This window comes from Pocillopora damicornis, chromosome 6, assembly GCF_964200805.1.
Source record: "Pocillopora damicornis chromosome 6, jaPocDami1.2, whole genome shotgun sequence".
NCBI lineage: Eukaryota > Metazoa > Cnidaria > Anthozoa > Scleractinia > Pocilloporidae > Pocillopora > Pocillopora damicornis.
This window is the reverse complement of record NC_142675.1, coordinates 2,585,919-2,603,328: the sequence shown is the minus strand read 5'-3', so window position 1 is coordinate 2,603,328 and position 17,410 is coordinate 2,585,919. Positions and strand designations below refer to the sequence as shown.

The following is a 17,410-nucleotide window of genomic DNA, read 5'->3' as shown; positions in this document are numbered from 1 at the left end:
TAAAGTGGATTCAAACGTTTTACAATAACCTCTCAAGTTGTGTTCTTAATAATGGTTTCTTCTCTTCTCCTTTTCAACCAGAAAGGGGTGTTAGGCAGGGAGACCCTCTGTCGCCTTATTTATTTCTAATTGCCGTTGAAATTATGGCGATATCTATAAGAACAAATGAGAATATTGAAGGCAAAAATTGGGGAAGATGAAACTAGGTCTTTGTTGTATGCCGACGACATGACAGCTACTCTAGCAAATATTTCATCAGTCGAAAAAGTAATACAAATCCTTAATGACTTCGAAAAATGTTCTGGCTTAAAAATGAACCTTTCTAAAACCAAAGGTTGGAAAAAACAAAAATTCTTTAGAAACACCTCTGGGCCTTGAGTGGTGTACAGGTGTTAAGACCCTAGGTATTCACTTCTCCTGTGATCAAGAACAAGTTATGAAACAAAATTTCCAGGATAGATTTAATGAAGTTAAAAAAATGATTAACTTATGGAAACTCAGAGGTCTCTCCCTATTTGGCAAAGTAACAATAATTAAATCTTTCCTGATCCCAAAATTATTATATGTTTCTTCAATAATAGAAACCCCACCCGAAATTATTAAACAGATTGAGAAAATGATCTACAAATTTTTATGGAAAGGCCCTGATAAAGTCACAAGGCTTTCTGTGATAAATACTTTAGAGAATGGTGGACTGAATCTCACAGACCTTGAGCTACATATTAAAGCATTAAGATTGTCCTGGATTCCGCGTCTCTTAGATGAGAAGGAAGGGCCCTGGATTTCTTATCTCAAATACAACTTAAAAAAATAGGGAGGATGTTTCCTTTTTAGATGTAACTATGATGTAAATGATCTTGACTTAAGTCTTAGTAAGTTTTACTTACAGCTTCTTAGATGGTGGGCGGATTTTAGCTGCTCCTTTTCTGATGTGAATTGTTCTCAAAATGTAATTTGGAATAATAAGGATGTGCGAATAAATAATAAAACTGTTTTTTATAAAACATACTTTGACAAGGGCATAACTTATTTGAATGATTTACAGTTCGATGTTGACAATGTGCGTTCCTATGAGTCCTTTAAGCAAAAAGGACTAAACACTAATTTTCTGACTTGGACAGCCTTGAGATCTTCTATTATTAATATGAAATCAAAAAGCTCCTGCTCCATCCCCACCGCGGGTAATCTCGATCCTATGAATTTTGATTATAAGTCTAAATTTTTTAATGCATATACGGCAAAGTGTAAACAGTTTTATTCTACGATGATATCAAGTAAAGCGAGAATCCCGAATGGCTTTAAAAAGTTGACAGCGGATTTTGAGCTTTCAGATGCGCAGGAAGTTTTCTCTATTCCTTATCTTGTTGGTCTTTTCAATACAGAGTATTGAATTTCATTTTGTTTACGAACAATAAATTGTTCAAAACAGGTTTAAGTGATTCGGACAAGTGTTCTTTTTGTGGAACCTATACGGAAGATCTGTACCACCTCTTCTTTAACTGCTCCTTTGTGCAAGCTTTTTGGAACGTATTTACAGTATGGTGGTTTGATCTTAGTGGCGAATATTTAACTTTGTCTTTAAAAGATATTATGGTTGGCTTACTTCAGAGGAACGATTTGTTAAATTATTTGATAATTTTAGGGAAATTAACTATTTGGGAATGTAGAAAAAATAACACCTCTCCAATATTTAGATTGTTTTTGCACAAGGTTGAACTTTAAAAACAAGTTGAAAAAATAATTGCTATAAGAAACAGAAAGCTTCGCGATTTTCAAATTAGATGGGAGTTTCTCATATAATTTTGTGTTTGCCCTTTTTTTAAGGAAAAGAATGGAAGACCAATGCATAAACTTAGATCTCATATTCTTCCTTGTTTATTAGTTTATTGTATTTTATTTTTGCTAGAGAATTAACTGGGCGTCGCCATCGCCGGTATGTGTCACTGTGCAATGTTAAAAGAAAATAGTACTTTTTGTATGTAATAGTATAATTAGTCGATTGTGTTGTTAATAGAGCTGGATACTGTAAGTAGTGTAATTATTAGTGACTGTAAGTAGAGTAATGTAAATAAGCATTGTAATTAGTGTAAGTGGTGTTTCATATTGTATTGTAAGTATTGTGTTTGTAATTTAAAAAAATAATAATAAAATAAAAATAAAAAAAAGAACAAAAAAAAAAACCTTCCTGGCCTAAGGATAAGCTTGCAACATCTGTTAACTTCAAATGGAAATTTCCCGTGGAAAAGGTGTGAACTTTTGCCATGGGACATTAAACTAAAGTTCCGACCGAATCCATTCAAACTTAGCGAATAAAAGATACTACATTTTAAAGTATGAATTTTGGAAAAGATCAACAATTTCTCTTAAATGTAGGTGGTACGGAGAATTCAGAAACCCGTCGCACCGAGGTTTTACAGGGGCAGAGACTGTCTCGATCAATTCCGCGTGGTTTCCCAACGAGAGACGTGCGGCAGTTAAAATACAAATCAACAAAGGCAAATTATAAAATAATTCAAATAGTACGTGCGCTCTGATTGGCCATAAAACCATTTTACATGAGCGTATGTAGACACGGTTTTCGTTCCTCTTTCATTAGTTATTTTATAAAATAAATGTAAAATGGTTTCCGCGTTTACATAGCCTGATGTAAACACTTGGGAGGTTGGGAGAACACTTGATAAGCTGGAAACCACGACTCAAATGGTTCAGTGAGCATCACATTTTGCCGTGGAGTTAAAAGAAGGGACAACAGTTGACATATTGACTGGTACAAACAAGGGTCGAGTGGCCATCTGTTTTGAAAGTTTGTGGTGAGTAAACATTGCGATATTCGTTACGTGATCAAAATCTTATAAAAGAATAGATGTAACGGGTTGAATTAAGCTTACATAACGCTCGGTGCCACTGAAACTAGAATAATTCTGAGAATCGAATCGGTCACTTGCATGCCGCAGTTTCTTAAGCTTATGCTTTACAATGAAATAAACCTATCAGTAAGGTTTCAAGATTCCTTTAGTCACGTTTGGGAACATTCAAGATTCATAATAGGAACTGTTATTAAACAAAACTTATTACATAAAGAAGCCCTCCTTGGTAAAAACAAAATATTCAGCCCTTTTTTAGTAAAATGTATGGGAGAGATGTACGAACTCCAATATAAAAGTCACTCAATATAACAGAGATTTCTTAATTTGAGAATCCAATGAATGCCCTTTTCCTTATGGCCATCTTAAAGGCCTGGTCTGAGCTTTAAATATATATATATTTATGTATATCTAAATTTTTTTTCAAATTCAGATGTCATGGAATCCAGATACAAAATGGTCAAGCTTCTTGTAGACAACCTCATTCAAGGCCAACTCATTGTGAGCCCAGGGGAAAAAATACAAACAGCAGCTAAGTTTGCAGTTTAGGATAACTTCATTCTAATTTATTGTTACAGTTACAACAAGATTTTAATTAAAAAATCAATTTTATTTATCTCTAACTAACCCCTTCACTCCCAAGAGTGCTTGGTTTTCAAATATAATTTAAGAAATTGTATTTTATGGAAAAGAATCAACAGATTTTATTCACAATTTGTGTCAAACCAAATTTAATGATTTATTAGGACTATTTTATATGAATAGCTGTAGTTGAGGATTAATCCGTATGAAGTTTTCAAGAAAAGAAAAATAAATCAAATTCCATCCTAATATTACCACATGTTGATGTTGATGTTGATTAATCAAAAATATTTTACATGTAAGCCTTAATTAAGCTTGTAAATAAATTTCATTGAATACTTGAATTTTATTAGGACTATTTTATATGAATAGCTGTAGTTGAGGATTAATCCGTATGAAGTTTTCAAGAAAAGAAAAATAAATCAAATTCCATCCTAATATTAACACATGTTGATGTTGATGTTGATTAATCAAAAATATTTTACATGTAAGCCTTAATTAAGCTTGTAAATAAATTTCATTGAATAATTGAATTTTAGCTGGGTTTTTTTAATTTAAAGTATTTATTTTATATCATTAGCCTCAAATTTTTGCTTAAAATTCCCAGTAATTCTTAAACATTCCTAAAAATTCCTGAAAATTCCCAGAAATTCCTAGGAATTTTTTAGATTTACAGCTTTTCAGGGAAAGTCATCGGTTCTCTGAGTTGGAATTCCTAGAACTTGGAATTTTCCTGGAACTTGGAGTTTCTGGGAATTTCTAGGAATTTCTAGGAATTTCTAGGTTTTTAGAACCAGAGTTGTCATGGTTGGGAATTCCCAGTCCGAATTTACCTTGAAAATTCACACCTTTATTCCTAGGAATTCCAAAATCCATTTCGCAAGGGTAAACCAGGAAGTGAGTTACTGCCTGCAAACTATACCGTCCTTTTCAGCAAGCACCATGAGAATTTTGGTAAAACAAAAGCTGCTAAAAAATAATACATAATTTATGGGTCTCGATAGAAACCTTTGTTTTTGGTAAATATTAAAAAGAGAGTTGTTATTTTTGATTGATAACGCTCTGTATTTCTCACCAGAGTTAGCACTGAGAGTATCTTATTTGTAATTGTTTCTAAGCTACTCTCCATGGCTCTTCAATATGTACTGATTGTTATGACTGATTCAATTTTTAAAAAAAATATTTTGTACAGCACTACTTTCATGTATATTCTATTTTGGTAGTCAAAATTATCAATAATAATTCAGTTCAATCAGGCTGATTCACCATATGTTTGGTACGAAATGCCCCCGTGAGCTTACTGCTTTTGATTGTCAATGGCTTATAGTTAAATGATGCAGACAATAGTTACAAGTTGGTTATTACAGAATGATTCTTCACATGATCAAGCATCACTGTGAGTAACAATCCTGTCTCATCAAGAGGGGCAGTGGGAAACAGGGAACTTAAACATGTTTTCCTCAAGTTACATGGGATTTGATTTTCTTAGAGAGACAAGTTCCATGAAGGAGGACTTGAATTGTAGATCATCTCAATTAACCTGTTGGTCAAAATTGGTCCAATGCATAGGAAAAAAGGAGTTGAATTGACTGTTTTTTACCCTTAACCAGCTAGACTTTGTGTTTGGGGGTTCAGCTTCAAGCTCTCGGGCAGCGTTGGCTTTTGTTCAAACCCTAATGCTCTCCCCACTCAGGAGTATAAAAGGGTGACAGCAACCCTGATGGACTTGCATCCCATCCAGTAACATGGTACAGAAGCCAGGAGAAGCTCCAGGAGAGTGGGCCACTAAGCTTGAGAGTAGACTTTACCTATCACAATATCTGGATATCAAAACACACATTCTCCTTTTCATTCAGATGCTTTTATTGTATCACTAAAGGAGAGTTGGGGCATTAAGTCCTTTAAATGTTCATGGCCTTCCTTCTTTGTTGAGTAGTGCTTCACTTACGAAAAGTTAACTTAAACGAAAAAAAAGTTACAAAACTCAATATTCTTTTTTTTTTAATCAAATTTGTGCAAACAGTTATGAATTTTTTTTACCTCTTAAGCTGTAAAGACATTTTAAATTGAATCGTTATCTAAACAAACTACCATTATTTTCATCGGTCAAAAAAACTATTTTTTTCCATCAGCTCCAAAGTAATCCAAGCTGTCATCATCCGACATTCCAGTCCTGATGGCTATTAACTCAACTTTTGATCCATACTGTGGTAAACTTTGCTCTATGCGCAAATGAACATAGGAAGAGTCACCCACATACACCTGAGAAATAAAACAGAGGTTATCCTCACAAGGAGATGATACAAGGTTATTATTGATTATATTAATTAATATTAATTATTAATTAATTAATTATTAATTATAATTAATAATATAATAATAATTAATTAATTAATTAATTAATATTAATTATTATTGATTAATTTAAATTATCAATAAGGTAGTAAAGTTTCAAATCCTGGCTGAGCTTAGCCTGCATGATAGCAGTTGTCTCTGGTTTAATCATTGATAAAGATCTTAGCTTTGAAGCATACATGGTTGATTTATGGAAGAAACTGTCAAAACGACTTGGAATTTTGAGGCATATTAGTCCTTATCTCAAGCAAAGGCACAGGTTAATTTTTTGTCTGGCTGTTATAGAGCCAGTCATGTTGTACCTCAGTCCAATTTGGTCATCTTGCAGTAAGAAATTGCTAGAAACAGTCTTACAGATGCAGAAGAGAGTTGCACGCATCATATTGGACGCTGAAAGAACAACGCGCACACTAACTATGTTTAATGAAATGAACTGGATTCCATTTTTTTTGAGAGATATATAAGTAGATGTTCTACAGCCTTGAAGAGACTTAATCGCTTGGCCATCTCTATGACATTTAGTGACGAACTACAATCTCAAGAGGAGGGGAGACTGTCATCTTGACCATTCAAAGCTGTTCTGTAACAGTATTTACCACATGAGACCTCTACAAATACCAAATACAAACCTTCACAAAGTAATTTGTACCAGCTACAAGTTGAGTTCTATAAGAAATGGCTTTAAATTCCTTGAATTTTGTACCAGCCATTGCCTCAGCCTGGCTCTTAACCTAAACAAAATAGATACCAGAGATTTTTAAAATATATTCATTAATTTTTAAACAAATTTATGTTTCTCCATACCAGCACATGTATAGCAAAGTGCATAGTTTGTGTATTAAGGTTAGTAAGGACAAAATGGCACAAAATTTGACCATTTTTAATTAAAATTCAGAACTAAAATAACTCTGACCGCATTGCCTCTAAGGAAAAACCTGATGGGGGTTCAGATTTTGGTTGTGCAGTCGGGCATTTGTTTGATTTCTTTTTGGTTTTTGCAAGGGAAATTATTCGCTGGCTGCAATTTTTCCTCCTTTAAAGCAAAAAATAAATACATTGTTTTTAGATTAGTGTGCACAAACTGGGTTAAGATTTTTCCTATGTGGTTTCTGGTTTAAGTTCTCAGAGTATGCTCCTTAACTGAGTTCATGTGATCTGCAGCGAAGGACTTCTCAAATAATCTCCTAACATATAAATTCTGAGACAAACCAGATAATTTTCTGCACAGCTGTTACTTGTTTTTGATAAAGCCAGGGACTTTGACCATCTACTGTGCAGTACCAAGGTCAGACTTCAAGTAAGTCTCAACGTACTTGCCATAGAAGAGGGTCCACAGGAAATTTTAGTCCGAATTTTTTTCTTTTTCTTTTTTAATGAAGAGGGGAAGGGGGCAGAGAATTTTAAAAGGAAGAACAAGTTAGGATGCTGTGATGGAAAAGTTGACAGACCCATCAAATCTAGAGTTAAGATTAACTTTCAACTGTTGCATATAATTTTATTGAACTTCTTTTATAGAGATTTCTGCCACACTTCTATAATTTTTTTAAATCTTAACTTTTGGGCATGCTTCAGTGGCACATTTGTATATGAAGCGAATAATGTTGAGCCATGCTTTGTATTTTGGCGAGACACAGTCAAGCCAAATTACTAGTCAGTGGCAGATCTAGGGGAGGGGTCCAGGGGGCCTGCCTCCCCCTCTTATTCTGACTAAAAAATAAACAAAGAGGAAAGAAAAGCCTGCTCCCTTCCCCCCCCTCCCCACCCCCTTAGCTCAAGGTCTGGACCTGTCATTGCTAATAGCGAGAGGAAACGAGAAATGTGTGATTAAATATGGTTACAAACTTCCTACTATACTCCTTGCTAGTGTATGCACAGGCGGCCCAAGCGTACTGTGTGCGATTTTGGGGTCTAAAGGTCATTAACGGGAATACCTGACATATTAAGATCTAATTTTAAGCGTAAGCGTGAGCCGTTCAAAAAAAGGAAAACCCCCCAAAAAATTCGAAAGGATAATCGAATATAACGTGTCAAGTCTCCCTACCTTTTTTTCGTAGGTGTTCTGTCGCTTACAGTCCTTTAACGCTGTTTTGGCGACTTTCTTTGGAACGCGTATTGTGCTACTATTCAACTGGATAAACTCTGAAATCCTGGCTGAGCTTGGCCTTACGCTCAAAATTCGATCTTAATTTGTTATGGAATTTCCGTTAATAACCTTTAGAACCCAAAATCACACACATTACTCTTGGGCCACCTGTGGTCTATGTCCTGCGCTTGCTCATAGTTACGAGTTCTAAACAAACCTCGTCGACAATCTTTTGTACTTCTTTAGTAGCCTTCATTTCCTCACTAAGTCCACCAGTCCTATCCATTTTGTACCCAGAGCAATCTCGAGAAACCCAGGTGATCTTTAAAACACGACAAAGTTTTGCTGAAACAGAAATGTTGCAACAAATACGCGTTATTAACCAAGCGTGAGGTCAAGATGGCTGGATATTGGCTGAGTCCTTTTTTGGCATTTTTATGGACCGATACGATGTCGAAGTCCATAAAAATGCGAAAAATGAATGAGGTTAATATATCTAATATCCAGCCATCTTGACCAAACAAGCTTGGTTAATAAAGGATTTATTATATTGCAAAAAGATTTCGCTTTATTAACAATTTTAATTGTTGAAAGAAATTGTTAAAAGAATGACTTGTTTACTTCGAGAGCCTGGAAAGGAAGTCACCTGTGTTTGTTGCACAACAAACTCACGAGAGTCGTTTCTGTTTTCTTTGTTTTAACTATCTTCTGCCGCTTTTTGCGTTTCCAATGCCGAAATTGTCCAAGAATTACGAACGTAGTTCCAATTCTATTTTTTTTATGCGCGAATCGATGCGGGCAATCCCGCAATCTTCTTCAGGAAGTTTTACAAGTTACGACAAAACGCCTACATTTATGGGCCATTGTGAGCGGCTATTGCGGGGGCCAATGACCATATGGGCTCGGCTGGACCTACGAGCAGCAATAGGTAAAGTTGTGAAAATTTTGAAAATTTATTTTGAAAATTTTTTAGGCAAGGTGAGAAATATTTTGGGGAGCCACGGTTTTAGCTAAAAATTTTCAAATTTGAAAAATTGAAGCAGTTTTTTACAGATAATTCCTGGAAAGCAGTTAGCAAATTAAGTTAGGATGGCTCGTGTACTTTACAGAAAATGTGGTTTATGTTCTACTCATTCTTTCTTAAATTTAAGTGGTATAAATACCTTGTCTAAAACAGTAGTGTGATACAATAGTAAACGAGATTTACTCGTTCCAATACAGCGTCATGTGATGAACAGCCTTCATTAATTTTAGAACAAGTTTTATAAAATCATTGTACTCTTTCTTGTTCCATCACTGAAAACAGTCAAGGTACTTCGACACGATTCAGTGCGAGAGCTACTGCCACTGGTTTGACTGGTAAGACGTTTTTTTTGGTTTGTTTTGTTTTTTTCCCTTTTTAGGTCTAGTGGAGTTGTTAGAAATTACCAAGCAAAATCAATCCGCGACTTTCTTCCTTTATATGCTGTGTAAAAACAGATGAAGAGCCCGATAAATGGATTTGTCCTTCATGTGAACAATAACCTAAAAAATCAGTTTTCCACGAAAAAAACTCCCCCGATTGCGGCCAAGCCATATTTCTCTACCAGAGCTTACTGTAAATTAAAAACATCGGTCGCAGCGTCACGCAACATTGCGTGATTTTCTAAACGTGACATGCAGTTGCTGCATTATTTTAAAACCTAGAACCTACATAGCCCTGTAGTGATAAAAGAGGACTTCATTTGCAAGCACTGTAGACTTCAACATAAGAAGAACTTAATAAATCGCTCTCTCAGTTTTCATCTCAGTGTATAAATTACCTAGCCAGAACGAAAAAAAATTAATATACGAATGAGTTGGAGCCATTCTTGTCTGAGGTTAAATACACGAATGGCTCCAGTCTCTGGTCGTCCGCCTAAACTGACTAAATGAGTTTTGTCAGCGGAGCTTGTCAGCGAATGACTTTTTCATCACCGGAATATCGCTGAACGACCTCGCTGAACAAGATACACTCTGTCTTCTCTTCGTTGTGTAAGCAGCCATTTCTTGTTTGATTCATCGGTGTTTTCACATTGATATTTCATCGTTCCGCTTCGAGACACACGGTTAACAATACCCATGAGCAAGGAGTTAAGATCTAACTTATTAACTTCTACTATTTTTATCATCCAATCACAGGTCGGAGCCATTCCTGTGTTTAGTCGCTAGTCATCCTTCGAAAGTCCGCCATGTTATTTGTAGAATCTTACGCATGTGCAGTACTTGACCCCTGTGTTTCCGTCAGGTGACAATCGACTGATTCGTATATGAATTTGGTTAAAATTGAAAACAATATGGCAGACGTTACAGAAACTAAGTTACGATGGAAGAAGTCTGAAAAACATCGCCGGAAACGACGTAAACAATCACGGACGAAAGGAGATCAAGAAATTAAAGAGAATCGTTACAGAAATGTGAGTCATTGTTACGATGGTTGGTTCATGGAGATTTAACGATTAACTGCCGCTCTCGCCAAGAGCGGTCCTCTCGATTTCCCTTCGAAAAAATGTTTGCGCTAATTTTCTGCCCATGAAAAGGGTATAGGACACATGTTTCAAAAACAGTTTAGTTGTTTTCCGATTCTCAATGATATTCTTGGCTAGACCGCCCGTGTGGACAGCGATCGAAGGTGTAAATTTCAGATTTTGAAGAGCACGCTGCGACTGCAGTCTGCAGTGATAAGCTCACGGAAATCTCTCTCGCTACAAGCAATACTACAAGTTGTATTCAGTCAGTTCACAGACAAAATGTGCATAGTTTACACACCAATGAGGTTACCAGAAGCCTCAAACCTGCAGGTATCTTTCTAGCTTTTATCCACTAACATCTCGAAAACGACGCAAAGCAATAGAACTCATTATGTTAGCAAAGTTGAGCTTGTGTCAAAGCTTGCGTTTGCTTAATTCTGAAAATTGACTAAGATATCGTTTTGACCGTTCAAACCTAGTTCATTTATCTCCTACGCTAAGGATTTTAGGTTTTCATAACAATTGGATAGAAGATGGGTAAACTCACCTTTCTCAGGAGTTACCGCTAGATGATGTACTTGATGCCTAACCACGTCAGAAATGTCGGAACACTGCCTTTATTTAAAAAGAATCTAAAAATGTATTTGTTTTCTATATTTATCGACAGTTATTGTGTTCGTTTTTAAATCAATTTTAATTAATTTCTTATACTTATTGTAAAGCGCCATAAGAGTTTTTTTTATATACGAGCGCTATATAAATACTAGTTATTATCATTACTATCATTATTATTATTATGACTTGGAGAATGAATTACTACTACGCATCTTCCAAGATCTGTATTTATCTACCTAGAAAAAATCGTTTGACACTCTTGAACGACAAAGTAAACAAGTTTATTTTCGTCACGTTTCTAGAGGCCTTGTTTGCAAAGGCACTCACTGTAATTAAAGCTCCTTTGAGGGAATGAATGGAAATCAGCCAGGGGGCATTAGGGTCTATTAGAAACCACAAAACCGTGAAAAAAACATTCAAAACCTCAAAACTGCAAATGTTTTTTATTAAAATGGAAAACTGTATGCAAAACCATCAAGACCCATTTTCACATCCCAGGTATCAAATCTCCAATCGAATCAATATACCAAACTGATATACCAGATATTCCACAAATGAACACCCAAACTGAAATCCAAAGTTTTTTGGCCTATAAAACGGAAAAAGCAGTCAAAACAATGGCCAAAATCTCAAAACAGGAAATGATAATGCCCCCTCCTCAAGAGCATTTGTGGCAGACGTCACGGAGCAACCACAAAGGTATGCCCAAAGGGGATATTGCTTTTTGGGGGGCATGATTTAGAATGTTACTCAATGGCACTCCACGTGATTGCAGTTGCTTTATGTGTTAGACACCAGTCTAGGCCGTGATGGTCAAGATCTGTAATTATGTACCTAAAAAAAGATCATTTGGCATGCTTGAACGACCAAGTTGACAACTTTGTTTTCGACGTGTTTCTAGAGGGCCTCATTTGCAACTAAGAAGAACTAAGAATCCCTTTGGATGAAGGCTTATGTTCTAAGTGATATCTTGGCATTTTTTGAGTGATAAAAGTTTGGGGATTTGAGTTTTCAAGGGTTTGGAGTATCTTTGAATGGATGACTTGTTTCTCCTTACATATTACCTCAAAAGACTAACAATTACACTTAGTGTTTCCCTTTCTTGTCTGTTGTAACCGTCAGTTTTGATGGGCACACGATAGAGCTCATATCTCTGTATTTTACAGTATTTTTGGTTAGGATAGAGAACCAACACCAACTATTCATCAGCTGAACTGCACGAATACATGTTTCAAGTGGATCCACACTGCTACAATCTCACAATGCTCTGAAACGCTTTGAAGGAAGGAGATCAGAAACTACAGCAAAGTCCAAAATTGTTAGGAAAACCTAAAATCCTCAATGTTGGAGATAAGCAAACGAAGTTTGAACTGTTAAAAGGATGTCCTGGTCAATTTTTAGAATTATGCAAACGTAACCTTTAATTGACACAAGCAAAGTTGAGTAAACACATTCATTTGTGATGTTTTCAAGATGTTGGTAGATGAAAGCGAGAGGGACACCCACGGGTTCGAGGTAATCAGTCATTGGTATATGATGTATGCGCCAATATACTTTTTTAGCCCGATTAATGCATGTATTTCAAGAATTCTTTCTTACAAAGTGGTGAATTTTTAATATGCAATCAAACCAAGGTCAAAGAGAAGGGTCTCCTCTGATCACACTGGTATAAAAAAAGGTTCAGGTAAAGTTTCCATATTTTGTCTGTGAACTGACTGAATACAAAATTCTTGTAACTTGTAGCGAGAGCAAATACCGCAAGCTTCAGGTGTATGTCATTGCATTCAGGCATGCTTGACAAATCTGTGAAATTTACACCTTCGATCGCTGTCCACACAGGTGGTCTAGCCAGAAGTAAATTTTGGCCTGTGGCAACCCAAAAAAAAGAGAATGGGAGAACAGCCAAACTATTTTTGAAATGTGTCCTAAACCCTTTTCATGGGCAAAAAATAAAAGAAGACTTTTTTGGATGGGAAGTTTATTTTAAGTTTACTATTGTCTGTTACAGGTATTGTTTTATTGTTTACCCAGATACCCATCTAGCAAAAGGCCTGTTTCTTGAAGTATACAAGCCATTCCTGTGCAATTTTCATTCTATTCTTTGTGGGCATTCTACTTTTTTTCGAATTAATTTGGATGAGTCCTGTACCATGTGAGTTGAGCATACTCTATGTATGCAATAGTGATGGGCGAAGCTGGACAGTTGGTCAGTATATTGCAGTTTTTCCTGTCATTAACCCTTTAACTACCATGAGTGACCAAGACAGTGTTTCTCCGTGCAATAACAATAGAATATCAAGCAGACGAGTGAGGAGATTTAAAAAAAAGAACATGAAACCAAATAGGAGATTTTTAATTGAATTCAATACCAAATTCTCCAGCTAACATCATAAGAATTGTATGGCAAACAGTAGGGAGAATTACTGATGAAATCAGTTTGTATGACTTTTTCTCTTCATTTACAGCTTAGGTTAATGCAAACTGAACTTAGTGTAGAAGAGGTTTTTACAAAACTGGACTCTTAAGGTAGGTTGATATTGTGATATCCTTTGTGTCTCATGCTTGCTCCTAAATTTTGAGCCGTTATGCACAGAGGCAAGTAGTGATGATAATAGAAAATTTTTAGATAATGAGGGATAAAGATAAAAAAAATGATGGAGTTTTTTGAAAAGGTGTGACATGCAAGGAAAGTTTCATTGCTATAATAACTATAAAGACATGTGGTTTCTTATGAGTCTGTTAGTAATATGCAAAGTTTTTACTATCGACGCCTTACCCTAAACCATGGTACTTTTAATGATTGATACATTGATAAAATTTCTAAACTGTTTTCCTATCTCTGACTTTTAGTTTGTGAGCCATAAATATCTACTCTTTTTTCACATTATAGGCTTTCAATGGACGATGCTGGAAGTATTTCAAACCACAATGACATCTGCAGCATCCAGTTAGGATTAATTCAAGTCATTTTAAATTAAATCTTATCCCATGTATGTATTGATTCGATTGATGTTTCTGATACTCGGCAGATGTCAAGCAAAGATAAATCAGTAGTTTGCCGTCAATATATGCACATGCATCTGTGTATACAGCGACTTCGGGGAAAATTTCCAATTGTCTGAAAACCTTTTTTTAACGCTAAATTGACTTAAATTCCAAGGGCGTGAGTAATATACAGACCGGTCTCAACAATCAGAACATCACAGTGGTGAGACATAGCACCAAAACTTGCAGACTGATGAATATTTTATAGGGAAGGCTACATTCTCTTTTCCAGCGATAAAAATCTCCTCAGGCTCAGTGAGACTTGTCCAATAATCCCCAGGCTTTGTGCAGGAATTCTACAATGTACCGGCTAAAATTATTGACCTCTCCCGAGGGTAACCTTCCGACACCTACCCCCATCCCAACATTATTTTACGCGAATAAAGGGTGCAATTCCGGCGATCTAACTTAAAAATGCGGTATATCTGTTCAGGGTAAATTAGGACAAATCCACCCAAAAGGGCAATAAATCCTACAATAATTTAGAAACAGTACTAAAAAAAAAACAGCTAAAATCAGCGGAACCGCAATAAAATCGCAATCTACTACTTCAATTTTTTTAACGGAGGGCTCAGCGCGCTACGACAAAAATCCACAGTACTCAAAATAAACAACTGAAGGGCAAACTTCTGGGATTCAAGGAAGACTTCGTGACGCAGACAAATAATCACAACTTGGACTTCTCAGTCGATCTCACCTCCGGCAGATCAGGTGAAGTGTCAAAAATATATAAGTTTATGTCGACGAACCATAGTCTATGATCTTCAACTAATAAAGAAAATAAAGAAATTGTGATATGACGCCACATTGTGGTTTTGTCTTAGCTTGTGTCTAAAATGTTGTCATTAAAGTCGCAAGTCGAGCAATGAAGACTGTAAATAAATCAAGGCTGCAAATAAAACGTGAACAATGACGCATCCTTTGGTCGAAAGTCGCTTTGTTATTCACACGCAGCAAACTGTTCTTCCACGTTTAGGTTATAACAACGATGCGATCACTCTGTGTTAACGAAGGAACGATAGAACTTCAAGGAAAGCAATATGAGAGGCCCATGATCCGGTTCGCAGTGATCATGCGAACATCATATTTTCCTTAGATCAGTTACCGGAAAATACTGGTTAAATTTTCCACTTTCCCGACCCCCTTGAATGAGTACTTTTGCTTGAGGACATTACTACAACGGAGTCTCTTAATCAGTCCCAAACCGCGTGTCGCTCGATAGATCGCAGGATATAATTGGCCACTGTATCACATTACATCAGAGGACATATCTGCAATTAGAGGACATAAGTGCAACGGTACAAATATGAAACCGACAGAATACGAGGCAAACCGTGCTCGATAGAATACGAGGCAAACCGAGCTCGATAAAAAAAAACTGAGCTCGATAAGAGCAGATTGAGTTCGTCGAGCTCGGGTAGGCTTTCGAGCTCGAGTCACCCAGTCACCGAGTCACCGACAAATCGGATCAATATTTATTTCTGGGCAACCGAGCTCGAAACAATCGATATCGAGCTCGGTTGCCCAGAAACAAGATCCGAGATGTGCTTATGGCACCTGCAAAAACGTACTTATTTAAGTGGGCTTAAGTAAGTTTATTTACGATTAGTATTGTACAGCATTTAGGAGTCGCTCCTAATTAAGAACATTGCCCGCTGTTTAATAAAATAGTTGAGTTTGTGGGATTTAGTGTTTTTCTGTCGGTTAGATTATACCGTAACCCGTAAACAACAGAGAGTCAGACAGATTTTGTTATTGTCTGCCTTTAGTGAACAACCTGGTGTAATAATTTTGCATGTAACATCTCTTGAACATCCTCCACTTCAATCAATAAATTATTTTTAAAAACATTGAAGTAAACAATGGAGAGTCAGACAAATGTTGTTATTGTCTACCTTGACCCTTTAACTCCCAGGAGTGATTAACCTGCAATTTCTCCCTATAACAGCTGCAGGAAGTATTTTACTTTAATTTATTCCAGCAATCCGTATATGGAAATGATCACGTGATTTATCATTTTGCGTAATTTATGTAACCCGATTCGCGGGAAAAGTAATGGTGTAAGTTGTGTAAAAATCAAAATGGCCGAATTAACATGTGTTGCGTTCACTTAATGGCGCCCAACGTGGGGCGGAATCGCGATGACAAACAAAAGATCGAGATCAAATACGTTCAGCACAGCAATATAAGCAAAGCAAACATGTCAACTCAATAACATGTGGAATCATATCGAGCGATGGCACAGCCGGTGAGTCTAAATGTTGTTCGTACTAGATTACCGAAGTTATCCCTTCCGAAGTTTAGAGCAGATGTTACTAAATGGAACACGTTCTGGGACTCATTTGAGGTGGCGGTACATCGTAACGAAGGGATTTCTAACATTGAAAAGTTTAATTATCTCAATTATGTTCTTGAGAGAGTGGCAGCTCGAGCAATCCCGGGTCTTACGTTAACCGAGGCAAACTACGATGCCGCAGTTAAATTATTGCAAGAACGATGTGACCGTCCCCAGTAAATTATCCGTGCACTTATGGATCAGTTACTTAAGGTGTCACCATGTTCTGATGATCGCCCTTCAAGCCTTAGATACGAGTACGATCGAATATTGTTAGAAGTTGTGTACTAACACTCGTTGTTTTGTTGTATCTTTCTTGATTCACTTTTATTACTCAAGTTATTACAACGGGGACTAGCCCTGACCTGTTTAGGAAAGTGTGGGTCACCACATATTAAGGTGACACTTACTGAGCTGTCACTATCTAACCTTTGTCATACTTTTACAGTTAACTAGCCAATCACGCTAAACTACGCAGAGCGGAGTTCGCATACCAAGTAGATACCTTCGCCATGTTTACGCTTTACAAAATGACTTTTCACCTTAAATTTCTTAGTCTTACAGTCGAGGTCGAGCGAAACAAAAACAAGATTGACCAATAAAAAAATAATAATAAACTTACTAACAGAATTAAAATCATACTTGAAGAGATATCTTAAGAGAAAATAGTCCTTGAAGACTGTTACATATCGGCAGAATAAACAGAAAATTCGGAGAAGAATGGTCGTACCCAAGGTACCGCCCCTGAAAGAGCTACGTGCTAGCCGTATAGGTTATCTGAATACAAATTCGATGCGGAAGATGAAAAGTACTTCATGTGTACACCCTAAGTCACCTCTAATAAAAAGAGGTGTCGAACGTGCTAAATTCAAATTAAAAACTACTTTCCGAATCGGGAATTCGACATGGATTTAGCCTAAAAACGAGAGTATTAAGTGGGTAAAAGTGTAAAGGAGGGTTATTTCCAGGAAATTCCTGCACGGATCAATTTTTGTGAGGTAGACTCATTTTCTTAGTAGTTAATCATCTTTTAGCAACGTAA

At 36.4% G+C, this 17,410-nt stretch overlaps 1 protein-coding gene and 1 long non-coding RNA gene across 3 annotated transcripts; one reads left to right on the top strand and one right to left on the bottom strand.

Moving 5' to 3' along the window:
- Positions 1–5,291: 5,291 nt before the first annotated feature.
- Positions 5,292–11,047, bottom strand: LOC149043442 (cystatin-A-like). 2 transcript variants are annotated; one of them, XM_089210168.1, is made up of 4 exons: positions 10,921–11,047; positions 8,102–8,206; positions 6,431–6,532; positions 5,292–5,708 (listed from the first exon to the last, which is right to left on the bottom strand). In XM_089210168.1, exons 2-4 carry the CDS (start codon positions 8,168–8,170, stop codon positions 5,562–5,564), a joined length of 318 nt encoding a protein of 105 aa, XP_089066294.1. In that variant the 5' UTR covers positions 8,171–8,206; positions 10,921–11,047; the 3' UTR covers positions 5,292–5,561. The 2 variants fall into 2 exon arrangements, with proteins under 2 accessions (XP_089066294.1, XP_089066293.1); XM_089210167.1 differs by having other exon boundaries at positions 8,102–8,229; positions 10,921–11,038.
- LOC149043441 (uncharacterized) lies at positions 10,140–13,981 on the top strand. The gene is made up of 3 exons (XR_016187864.1): positions 10,140–10,319; positions 13,454–13,514; positions 13,879–13,981. It is a non-coding gene; the product is annotated as an uncharacterized LOC149043441 (long non-coding RNA).
- Positions 13,982–17,410: the final 3,429 nt, after the last annotated feature.

Excerpts from the sequence above, each read along its gene's own strand:
- LOC149043442 (XM_089210168.1), bottom strand. The coding sequence starts at position 8,170 with ATGGATAGGACTGGTGGACTTAGTGAGGAAATGAAGGCTACTAAAGAA. Across the intron at positions 6,533-8,101 it reads TACAAAAGATTGTCGACGAG|GTTAAGAGCCAGGCTGAGGC; the intron begins GTTTGTTTAGAA and ends TATTTTGTTTAG. Across the intron at positions 5,709-6,430 it reads GTACAAATTACTTTGTGAAG|GTGTATGTGGGTGACTCTTC; the intron begins GTTTGTATTTGG and ends TTTATTTCTCAG.